This window comes from Stegodyphus dumicola, chromosome X2, assembly GCF_044657685.1.
Source record: "Stegodyphus dumicola isolate Sdum_Otavi_A_Nest chromosome X2, ASM4465768v1".
In the NCBI taxonomy this organism is placed as follows: Eukaryota; Metazoa; Arthropoda; class Arachnida; order Araneae; family Eresidae; genus Stegodyphus; species Stegodyphus dumicola.
The window spans coordinates 2,938,514-2,951,704 of record NC_140781.1 but is presented as its reverse complement, the minus strand read 5'-3'; the positions used below and the strand labels follow the sequence as shown (position 1 = coordinate 2,951,704).

The window sequence follows — 13,191 nt, the reverse complement described above, 5'->3', positions numbered from 1 at the left end:
TATGGGTTTTTAAAGGGATTTGGCCTACAGGTACTCGTACAGTTGTACGGGTTTACGTCTGTGGGTTTTTACGGGAATTTGGTCTACGGGTACTCGCAGAGCTGTGCAGATATCCAATAGGGCAATTCCTCGAAAAAAAAAATTATGGGTTCCTACGGGGCATTTTTAGCAGGGTATATAACAAATACAATATCATTATCTCATACATGTGTGTGTATATTTACATGTGCATCCAAAAATATTTATCTGTAAGTTGCAGAACCGCATATTTTAAAATCAACGGAAATGTAGATTGGTTTATTTTGTTACAGTAAAATATAGCAAGGCTATCTGCGTAAGTTTCACTCGGCGTTTGACCAAGAGCATCCTAGAAAGGCAAAGAAAATAGGATTATTTCAATGGAAAAAAAAATAAAAATTCTGTGTGTAGCTATCAAAACTCTCAATGTGGTTTATGAGTTCCCTTGCATTAAAATATAAGTAATGTTTTTAATAATAATACTTCAAAGTATTAAATGTTACCAGATTTTCGTTCCCTATAACCCACTTAATTTCAGTTTAGATAATAATAGATTTTAATTCCTGTTTAAATAAAATTATGCAATAAGGAAAACAAGCCTGGGACGTTAACATGCAACTTACTTTACGAGGACGAATAGTTGTCATATAGTGTAGGGAAAATAATATCCATAATAATATGCATGTTAACATTACAAGATTTTTCTTGAGATTTTTAAACTCTGTTTTCGTAATAATAATTTAGTCTATGTATTGTAGTTCGAAATCGTTTTAAAAAGGAAATGTCATTAAATTTCTTGCAAAACTTTCAAAGTATAATCCACAAAGAAGAAAATTGAAGAAATGTGAATTTATGTTGCAAAATTATGATCAAAGCCTAGTAATCAAACCTATAGAAATGGCGGCATAAATGCATAAATAGCAGCATTCAAAATCCTTAAGGGAAAGGTCGATTGCGATGTTCCTGTTTGTTGTTTACAGAAACTGCTAAAAGTGTCATTTAGAAATAAATTATCACGCGTTGCTTTTAATGCGTTTGGATTTCCCGTGTGTATTTCTTCTTTCATTTTCAAAATAAATGAAATTTATGGGGAATAAAATAGTTCAAATATCATGATATCCAAAAGTTTTTTTTCCTCCCTCCCAAAGTGCATGTAAGCATGCCTCATTTATCATTCTCTTTTATTCATGAACATAAATTGCTGTGCTGTAAATATGTAATGTCACCGACATAAGTATGATTCTTTTCGTATTAATTTAGTAATGTTTGTTTAGATCTCGATCGATTCACAGTTACATCTAAAATATTCATGGAAATTCTGTCATTTTTAATAAAGCTTAAAATATAATTTTTAAAATAGGTTTTTAAATTTATGATAATTCATCTATTTTAAAAATGAATTATTTTAGTAACTGTTCCAGAAGCATTGTTAACCATCTTAGTTTCATTGCGTTTCGTAGTTAGGAAGTTTTCATCCTCTTAAGACAGCAGTAGCATTCCAATTATATATCCTGTCATTTTTAAAATTCACTTTCATAAAAGTCGCAATATTCTTCTCATTATGCTCACCAACCTAAGCTATTTCTGTCAAAGAGACATAATGAAAAATAAATGAAACAGAAGTCTGTAACACTTATTTTAGTAGATAATATCCTGGGATGAACAGCAAGTAAATTTTCAAATACCTAAACTTCGCTATAAAGGCAAAGCTAAAGATATAATTCCGGAGTTGAAGAATTGTTAGTTATAATTCAATTTTAAATACGATAGCATAACTTCAGGAACGTGATTATGAATGATATGGTAAGAAAGAATGTAAAACATTATTATTGCAAAATTATGCAATATGCAGCAATAATGTGTGCAATAAATGTTCATTTTTGCAATTTACTGTTACATTAATTACACACTTTTGCAAAAAAATCGAATCCCCATGAAGGAAGTGGCTGTTTTCGATGAAATTGAATATGTGTATAGGTCATACACAGATAATGAAATGATTAAAAAATCAAGGTCATAGTACCTGTTCACTGCTCACAATCACCCATTGAGTGTTCAAATTAGTAGTTGGTCGAACAGCCCTTGGCGGCAATGCATGCTTCATTTCGTCGAGGCAAGGAGTAGTAGAGGCTCCTAATGCCATCCTGCGACACATTCTGCCAGGGATTCATCAATTGTAGATATGCGATATTTTGTGGTTCCCGAATCTGGTGATCTACCAGGTCTCAAACATGCTCGATTGGTGAAAGGTCTGGTGACCTTTCTGGCCAAGGAAGAGTATCAACCGCACGAAGACAGTCCAGAGATATGCACTAACAATGAAATTTTACCGATGGAGTGGTGCCCGAAGGCAAGGTGACAGAGTTTTTGAATTTGCAAAGTACTAGTTCTGTGCAATGCTTTGTAAAAGCCGGGCGGGGACTGCGGGGGTTGCGCCCGTGAGGACGAGGTCCCACGGACGACGGATATTCCAAACTCTGTATGGGTTCCGTATAATGAGAACCAGGGTCGAAGGTCCTTCGTATGGTGTGTCAGTCCAGAGATATGCGAGCGGTATGTGGAATATAGCCCCAGGATAAAGTGCCATGAAGGTTAATGCAACCGGCCGCAGGATGGTATCAACATATCGTTGAGCCGTTAAAGATGTACGGAAGATGACGAAAGATGATCTGCTGTCATAAGAAATAGCGCCCCACACCATCACACCAGCGGTTATGGCTGTATGCCTTTGTAAAACAATGGTTGATTGAGACCACTGGTCCCATCCTCTCCAGACACGAACACGGTGGTCATTTGCTTCAAGAGCGAAGCGGGATTCATCGCTGAACACTATATTATGTCAGTCTGATGACAACCATGATGATCAGTAGCGACACCACTCCAGACGATTCCGCAGATGTTGTGGGGTCAAAGGCAAACCTCTTAAAGGCCTCTGCGAGCGTAACCCCGCCTCAGACAATCACAATGAGCTAGTGGACGGTACCACGGGAGATATAGACGTGGCTGTAGTGCGTTAAATAGTCGACAATAATACAGTTGGGGCGTTTCGGGCTTGGCGAACAATCATCCTATCTTGCCTCGCATTTGTGCTCCTTGGAATTCCAGAGCCTCTATTTTATCGGCGATTTCTTTGTAGCAACCATCGCTGCCAACATCTTTGCACAGCAGTGTCTGTACGCTGCAGGTGGCGGCCTATTGCTCGGTGTGACCACCCATCTTCACGTAATCTTATAATGCAATCACGTTCGAAGTCGTTTAGTTGTCTGTAAGGTTTTCAATATCGTCGTAATGGCATCTTTAGTTGCTTCTTTAAGGAATTACAATGGCAGCAACAAAAAAAGATAAGTTTTCCGCCTCTGTTACTGCTTTTATACTTTGCGAATAGCGCACTAGAAATATGCGCTATGATCGCACTTCCTGTTCATTTGCCTTGAAATTTTGATCATTTTCATGTTCGATCAAGATGTTTTTGCATACCAAATTTCGCCACGATCGCAAAAGCCCTTCTTGGTGCTTCGATTTTTTTGCAAAAGAGTGTATTTCATTTTAATATTAGTCTTATTCACGATATTTTACACAAACACACACAGTTTTAAAATGAAGTTCTTATCAATTAATTTGTATAGTTAAGATACCACATAAAATGCTATGCATAAAATATTTTAAAAGTGGTGAGTAACAGACGTTTCATTCTATATATGAAATTACTGCCTTTTCACTTTTGTTACTTTGTACTCTTATTTAAATATAATTTAAAAAGCAAACTGTTGACATTTTATTTTCACTAATAGTTAAATTAGTTAATCAGAAGTAAAGTGTACAGGATACATTGTAGAGACATTAGGTATTTTTTTGGAAGCAGATTAGGTAAAAAGCATGCAACGCCTTCGCCGGGAATCAAATTACGGACCTCTGGAATACGCGCCCAACGTGCAGACCACCACACAACGAAGACATGCCAAGAAAGCGGAAGAAATACCTTATAATATAACCAAGCTAATTTAAAATAAGTAAAGGATAATACATAAGACACATTAAAAACCCTTAAAGAGAATTCATGGTGCATTAAATGAAAAATGAAATCTGGTGTTGTATGGATCTAAAATATAGTTTTTTTATGACGTTAAATTTTAATACCTCAGCAGTAATTCGCATAAAAAATTATGGTAAAAGTTTGTTTGAAGTTTCAGTTTTAGTGCAAATAAAAATTCTTTGAATAATATTAAAGTAGTTCTTGTAATAAAAAGTAAGTAAATAAGCAAAACCACTATATTGTTAGAAACTATTTTGGTTAGTGTTCTCATACTGACTTTTGGTTCTCTCCTGATAATATTACCTTTACTCCTAAAACGACTTTCCTCCCAATCCTGTGTTTCCTTATCGACGAAGATATAGATTGAGTTGTAATAAAAATCGCACGTTAAAATAGAGTTAAGTTAAATTAATAATGTGCATTTCAGAGAAGGCTCTGTTTGGTTTTCATAGTAAGGATTCATTGTATACGCTGTTCATGAAGTGAAATTAATTATTAATTACGCAAAACATTTTAATTTAGCTTTTCCGTTAATTCAAAAGATTCGTTTACGAGCTGTAAGACATTCATGTACAGTTAGGAGGTTTCGTTATACTAGTAGATATACGGGAAATTTTTATTTTTCATTTACCTTTTCCTTGAATACCACATATTGCTTTAAATATGGAATTTCATTTGTGTTATCTAAAAAAGACGGAACTTAAGAGATTAATTTTCATTAGTGAGGAACCAGTTTTCTGCATTGAAAAGATATCGTTTAAATTAATTTAATTTCAAAGTTTAATGTAATTATTCTGATAACCCTCCAATTGGCCAATGAATGTTAAAAAGAAAGTTATTTAAACCGTTTGCTTACGATTATTGAATTACCGATACTTTCTACAAATATTATAAGAGAAACATTTATTAAAACTCTTAATAAATTAGCATGATAATCGAAGAACATTTAGCTTGAAACCTACTTTGAATTTTTTCACCATTTTAAGCTTTAAAAGGCTTATTCTAATTGTCTGATTATAATTCTGGAGTGTATTATTTTCTATATAAATTAATATCATTTAAGCAAAACATTAGATAAAATAACTTTATAATATTTTATAATATCGCGACCAAAAACTATTTTTGCACATTTATTACAAATAAAAACCTAATATACTTTTTAATCTTTTTATTTACAAAGTCATAAGAAATTAGATAACCTCAACAACTAGCATTTCAACTTTGTATGTTCTTTATTTCGTTTGTTTATTACTTGTAAACTGCTTATTGTTTTAACAGAAGGCTTTCAAATTTTTAGGTGTGCCATCGCGCGCTCCAACCACGAAACCAAGGATTAACCTTCAGATTCCAACTGTAAGTTCAGGGACTAAAATTAGCCTGACACAAACTCCAGAATCAACAACATCATTTCATTCTTCGTCTGGAGAACACCCATGGGCCGAAGTGCCACCTACATCCCAGCAAAGTTTCCCTAATGTTTCAGGAAGTATGGCTTCATCAGATACCATTGTGACCCAAAAAGATGGCTATTTGACAGCCTTAAGAGTTACTATCATTGTTGGCTGTTCTCTCCTTATCCTAAATCTCTGCATCTTTGCTGCTGTTTATTACCAGAGAAATGAGAATAGAGTCGATACTGAACTGAGAGAAGAAAGTTTTAAAGTAAGTCTTAATGTTATACTTAGAGATTTTTTTAATGTTATGGGTTTTATAGGACAGTCTGTTATTTATGTTATCTGGTTAGTTTGATAATACATCATATGGTATTCTTAAATTTTTAAGGAGTTATTTAAACTTTGATAACATCAAATAATGATTTCTAAAACGGTAAGTCTTGAAATATATGTGGAGATATTGTAAGCTCCAAATTTTTATTTTGTCTGTCAAAATGCCTCAGATTAAATTCAAGGAGCATTAAAGAAAAATATTGTTGGATATTAAAAGTGATAAATGAATTAATAAGTTGAATAGAAACTGCGTATATGACGCAGAAATTTAAGTTAGTTTCCAAATTCAGTATTGATAATTTTCTGCCTCGTATAGGCTTTAAATATGGTACAAAAATGACTTATTTTATATTAAAACTTAAAAAATAACGAATAATGTATGAGACTAGAATTGTAAATGTATAACGGTATGTAATAGCAGTAAACTGCCGGTCCGCAAGCCATATGCAGTCTCCGAGGCAGTTTTATGGTGAGACATTTTAATTATGTATTTTTCATAAATACGCTGTTCGGAATATTTCAAGATTTTAGTTATTTGAAGCCCGAGTTTATCCTATTTTCACTTCCATGAAAAAAAAAAACAAGCATGAATAACCGACCAGAAAATATGTAAATCGACCTAATTAATTTACAACATATATAGTATCACTTAAATTTCTAACCAATTATGTTATGTTGTTTTTATATCTTATCACCCTAATTTGAGGCCAGAATGTAAATTTATAGCTTGCGCGATATTCAAATGAGGTAGAAAGAAGAGACTATTTAAATGAAGCTTTTACAAGGTAGAATAAGTCATTTCTATCCCTGCATCGCTACCTGAAGCAACCAAATGAAGATAGCCGGTTTACAGCTTGCAGCTTTGCAAGATCGACGCGGCGGCAACGGCGAACGAAAAGGTAGAATAAGAACTTGTTTTTTTTGCTTGAAGGGTCCTTTTCTAAGGGTCTTTTTCAGCATTTCCCTGTCTGGGTGGTACTTACAAGACATAGCAATAATTCGCTACTTGTCGTTTGCAGTTTTGGACGTAATTTAGGTTACCTAAGAAGACCGAAACTCTATAAATGCTATATCAGTCTTTTTGAAAGGTTTGAAGATGCAGATTTTATTAACTTTTATTCGTAGTTTTTAAAAAAATTTAAGTTCAAGATTTTATTAACTTTGTAGAGTCCACTTGGTTCACTCCTGTGTGAAAACTGTAAGAGGAGTAACTGCGCAGAAGAAGGGTTAAAACTACCCTTTATTAACTCTTTAAAATCTACAATGCGTCCACTCGATGCTAACAAACTACGCCTCTGCTTGGGCGGTAACTGAAATCAAAGAACTAACTAAAGATTTGAAGGTATGTACAAGTCGTCGAACTAAACTACAGGGCTCAGAATAATGCAATTAAGCCACGCGAACCAGTAATAACTCTGGGAGCAGACGCTTAAGCAGCAGAGGTGACGGCAATAGCCTAACTCTTCCTCTTTCTTACTGAACCTCGGTTTTTTAACCTCTTTCATCGAGGTAGAATTTGCATTCCTTCATGCGGGTTACTAAATTCAAATATTCTCGCATTGACAATTATGGGAATGAAGGCTTATAGGAAAGAATAGCACATTAAATAAAATTGGTTGTTTAAAATAAATATAAATCCCTACAGTTGTCCATGCCAGAATTCAGCAGACTGGAAAAAGGTCCTTAAAGACCAGTTACAAACTGTTAAATTCTACATCAAATAGGCCCTTAGCCCCGTTTAAATGCAAATCTAAAAACAAATTTTAACTTCCTAACAGAAGTAATACTTTCTTATTTTTGCTTCTGCTGACTTGCTTTCCTGTCATTCCTCATTTAATGCATTCAGTCGTGTACTTCCAGGCATCTGGAAGGATTATTTATGAGTAGAAGTTCATATTAAAAAATAAATAACACTTTGTTTTCACAATCATAAATCCTTTTGCATTTAGCCTAGTTTTCCTCAAGTTTACTCAACATTGCGGTATTTACGGGATACAGTTGCTCCCCTATATACGAACCCTATATACCACATCCGTTTATACAATATGCAAAATATTGGGCGAAAGTAAGACAAACTTAAACTGTAGTTTATTGATTCTCGGTTTTCTTTTACAATAATTTAACATCCTGACTACAAAACTAGTAGCTGATCCTTGCACTACTCAAATGCATTCTTCATTTTCCTTTTACTTCTGTTTTACTAATCTTATCTAAAATTTTTTGCCTCTTAATCTTCTGATTCCTCACTGCATTCACAATGCCTTGTTTTAATTAAATGTATTACCTCGCTCCTTCTTACTTTTCAGCAATCTCTCTACTTAAAGTTTTAAAAATCACAAGAGGTTTCGAGACAAATTTGAAGTGATTTTGCAAGAAAAATATACTGTCATTTCTTCTTTGGTGAAACAAACTAACTAATTTGTTCCCATAATTAAAGATAGACTGTAACTGTATACTTTACCAGTACGCAGCATTTGATCTTTCTGTTTATGAAACCACTGAACAACACATTTCTTAATATTTTTAACTCATGATGTTACAGATTTTCCTTATTATACACTGATGACAATAAAAGTACTACACTATGAAGAAAAGTAGATAACAGATCATATTTCTTTTAATCATATTTTGTTTTACATGATGTCGATTTACATTACATTATATTTATTTTACAAGTACATTGAAATGAAAAGCTGAAGAGAATAAAATTTTAGGCAATTTTTACATGCAGAAGATGCAGAAATGTGTATCCCTTGTATTCACCTCCAGCAACAGTAACAAGTATTATGCGGCTGTAGCCGAACAGACATTGGAGGGCATTTTGCGATATTATAGTCCATGCAACTTCAGTACTATGAAGAGTTTATCCTTCACTGGCTGGCGAGTTTGGTTGCGCCAGACTCTTTGCAGCCATTGACCAGACGTTTCCATTTGGTGAGAGATATGAAGAACGCGCCTTCAATTACACGAGAGGGGGACAGAGGTCTTGTACTGTTAGAAGGTGAGTTGACGGAGGATCCGAAACATGTGACAAAATCACCTATAACAAAACCTCAGAAATGTAACAGTGTAGAGACATCAGGTATTTTTGGAAGGAGGCAAGATGAAAAATGAGCAATCGCCTTCGCCGGGAATCGAACCACGGACCTCTGGAATGCCGGCCAAGCGTGCAGAACCACTGCACCACGAAGGCACGCCAAGAAAGAGGGAGAAATACCTTATATACTCCCCCTTTTAAAGGGCGACTGGGGTTTTTAAAGCACCCAATCGCCAAATCCTGGGTGTGAGAGTCATCATCCAGGATTTGGCGATTGGGTCCCACACCCTTTTAGTTCATCATCCACACCCTTTTAGTTCGGGCACCACTATAGAGACATTAGGTATTTTTGGAAGCAGGCAAGATGAAAATAGAGCAATCACCTTCGCCGGGAATCGAACCAAGGACCTCCGGAATACCGGCCCAGCGTGCAGAATCACTACACCATGTAGGCACGCTAAGAAGACGGGAGAAATACTTTATAACAGTAGAGCTAAAAGTGAAAGATGCACCAGTCCATTTCCAATTGGCCACCAGGTAACGCCCCTATCCTCTAACCATCTTGAGCACCCAAAGGCTGATCTGCTTTCTAATACGCGCTTACAATATTACTTGGCAGATTCGTCTAATTAATTCGTTCTTTCTTGTATAGTAATACATAAAATTTAGTCTTAAAACAATACAGTCTTAAATGCAGTCCTCATTTTGGTCCGAAATATTAACATAATACAAATATTTTTAATAAATAATACGATCTTAATGTAATTAATTAAAATAAAATACTTCAATAAATACTGTCCTAAAATATATTCATTTAAGAACTATTGTAGCAAGCTGAAGAGGCTATTAGTAATAGTAGTAAAATGTTTTTCTATGTTACTTAACTCATATAACAGTAGCTTGCTCATAGAGCAATAGCTGCTCAAATTACAAAACAATGCAGGTTTAATAGGTGTATACCAAACGCCACCTAATGTCATCAGTCCAGGTAACAGGTAATGAGCCGGTATGACGATGATGAATGCGAGCCTACAACATAGACTGCTTTTGCATTACATCCACACATGGATAAAACCTTCATGATGCTCTAAGTAAAAGCGAGACTCGTTAGAAAATTCGATGAAGGTGTGCCACTGATGCTTCCATAGGCGTCGTTAAACGCATTATTGTTGATAGTCTATGACGCCGCGGATATTGCGCACCATACATGATGATACTTAGTACTGTGAATTGCGCTTAGTTTTTTAACCTAGTTACATGAAGGTTCATTAACCATCCCTAACAACGATGCTGACAAGATTTCAATCTTCTCGGACATTGGTGAATGGGGCCTCTGAGATGCAAAAGGGACATAAAGAGATGTTGCTCTGTATGTCTGTTTTGCACCCATTTACTGCAGAGTTTTGTAGTAGTCATTGGATGTCAACCGAAGAGACTGCATTTTTCTGCATAATTCAATAATTCACAGTACTTGTAGGCTTCGATTATGCCGCAATCAAATTCTCAGAAGTAAATGCTTTTTCCTTTTCCTTATACAGGACATAATTGCATTTGAAATCCAAAAGCAATGAATAAATGCGATTTCCGAATGCAAAATTGGCATTTTAATCTTTTTATATACTCTTTGTAGGTGCTCAAAATTAGTAAAGGAAGAACCTTGCGTTTGGCGTAGATTTAGACACACACACACACAAAAACAAAACCAAAAAAAAAAAAAAAAAAAAAAAAAAAAAAAACTCAATCGGTTTTGAGGACAAATAGGTCTTATTTCATCAGGAGCAAAGAAATTTGTAAGACTGAAATTTTTCTAGGATTTTTTACTACTTTTGTCTGCTTATGCAGTAAAATACTAAACATTTCTATATCGTAGCATGCTCTTCTTCACATGCAAGTTTCAGGTTTATTATAACTCTTCTTTCATGGGGCAGCAATTTTAATGATCCACAGTGGATATCTGATTTGACTAAGGCTGCTTAAGTGGGGATTTTATTTGAAGGAAATTTGCTTGAAAATCGTATTTATTTTTATTCTAATTAATTGATTATTTTTTATTAGGCAGGTAATTTATATACAATTAATAAATTGATTAAAAATTATTAAAAAAAATCCCCCCCCCCCAAATGCAAAGTGGACCAAAATAAGCAAATTTTGCAGTGGAATGTTTGTACGGGACTGCAATGTTCAGGCGGTACAGGGCACAGTTAAGCGGTAGATAAAATTTTCTGCTCGAGTAAATCGCTATTACCCGTGCGGTAATCGAGCAGTATGCATTGCTACATGAACACGGAGCTAGTTCATCGACATGCATTTAAATGTGCGGTTATGTGACTAAAACTGAGAAGCTTCTTAAAGTTAGTATTAATGAATTTTAGGAAAAATTTAATGAGAACGAATTTTATAATGTTATAAATCAAAATTGCGTTTCATACCCGATTCTTCAGCAATTGAGATTTTTGCTATCGATTTTAATCTGCTTGAAAGAGAGACAATCCTGGTTTGCCTGACAATCCTGTTTTGTTAAATACACGGACTGGACAAACATTGTTTATAAGAAACTTAAGATTTCCAATACCGAGATTCATTCCAAATATTTTTTTTAAATTCTAAAACGGCCATAAGACTTGGCCTTTGAAACCACTTTTATATAAAATTTTCACTAATTAATAAATTATCTGAGAAAGTCTGATCCATAAGGAAGTTGCCTCTAAGACTTGTGTTCGAGGTGCTCCGACAGCTAATGTAAATTTCGAATGATATGCACTGAGATTCCTTTGAATCCACACGAAATCTTCTGTAGCTAAACATCACTGAAAGATTTCATTTGCTTTGAGATTGTGAGAAAACAATTTAATGCAAGGAGTGTATTGAATATTGACTTTGTGAAGGCTTTATTTAAATTCATGAGCAGTTTGATAATTAGTTCAGACGGTAGAAAGTTATATAGTTTTCCTGATGTTTGTTCAAGAATCTTGCATAGCATTGGTTTGTTATCTAATAAATGGAACGTTTGTGCAGGGAATATTTGATTGAACAGTTATCTGAACACAATTGATCTCAATATGTCATGAAAATTAGTATCTCATGGTTTACCTGCTATGCTACTATGCATCTCAAATGTCAGAAGTGGAATTAGGGAATAGACTTGCATAATCTATGCGCACTTATGTCACTTTACAGTGTTTCAAACTTAATTGCATGATATAACATGTTTTGGAAGCCATTAACGCTGGTGTTATTCGAGACAAATAGAAACTATAGATTATGTAATCTCTATTCAAATTAGTAAACATGAGCATAGTATAAAGTAATATTATAAATATTACAAACTAATATGGAGTTACTTCAGCTACAGTTAACCATACGTGTCGAATGAAAGCATTCCTAGAAAACCTCGATTAAGGGTTTGCTCTCATTTCCTAAATTTTCCTGGTCTAACAAAATGTTAAAATTTTAATTTTACACCTCATCATATATAAGTAATACTGAATATCTGTGACCTTTTGGGCCGGAAAATAAGTAAATAAGAACTCACAAAAAATAAAGTTTTATAGCTAATAAGCTGAAAAATTATATTTTTTATTAAATTTCTTTTGATTTTTTTTTGTAGCTTGTTTTAACTTTTTATGTTTATTATAATAAGATAATATTTCTGGAAATTTAGAGGTTTAATCATCGTCTAGTTTCTGAATATTTTGAGACTGAAATCATTCGGTATTACTTCTAGAGGAATAAAAATGAAACTTCGTGCATCTCACGCATAGTAATACCTCAGAAAATTCATTTAGATCGAGAGGAATCAAAATAAAACTTCGTGCATCTCATGCACAGTAATACCTCAGAAAATTCATTTAGATCGAATCAATTCCAACATTTCTTGACAGAAAGATAAAAAAAAAATAAAACATTATGTTGCGAAGAAAAAGAAAGCTATTTCTAATGTAATGTTTCTGGATCAGAAATATCTTGACTTGGATTTGACGATGAGGATTAAATCCAAATCAGGCTGTAAAATGTTTTGATATTGATGTTTGACTGCCTCTTTAAATACCGTTATACAAAAATAATTTTTAGTCAATTTCTAGCATGAACAATTTTGTGCTTTAAATAATAACGAGTACTGTTCATTCATCATAAAGAATTATAGCATTATAGCATTCAGTCAAGAGACCAAAACTTTGTAAGGTTCATCCGAAGTTTAAACTTCGGATGAACCTTCACCCCTTAGGATACACCATCAAATGCAGATATGAATAATTCCGATTATGCATCATATTTTTACAGTAATGAAGTCCTGATGGAATCCTTTCTTAAATAAATTACGGTTATGTGATCCTTATACAGATTCATTTAAATGTTTACCAGCAAATTTTTATTGC

General features: G+C 34.1%; 1 protein-coding gene across 5 annotated transcripts in view; it reads left to right on the top strand.

Moving 5' to 3' along the window:
* Positions 1-13,191, top strand: part of LOC118200014 (neuroligin-4, Y-linked-like) — a 986,473-nt gene that overhangs the window by 775,020 nt on the left and 198,262 nt on the right. For all 5 annotated transcript variants that reach the window (XR_015039134.1, XM_085809618.1, XM_085809619.1 and 2 more), the window contains exon 7: positions 5,349-5,713. Coding sequence is in view for 4 of the 5 variants with exons in the window: in XM_085809618.1 (XP_085665744.1) it covers positions 5,349-5,713 (365 nt within the window). In the remaining variant the exon portion in view is untranslated. The remainder of the gene's footprint in view (positions 1-5,348; positions 5,714-13,191) is intronic.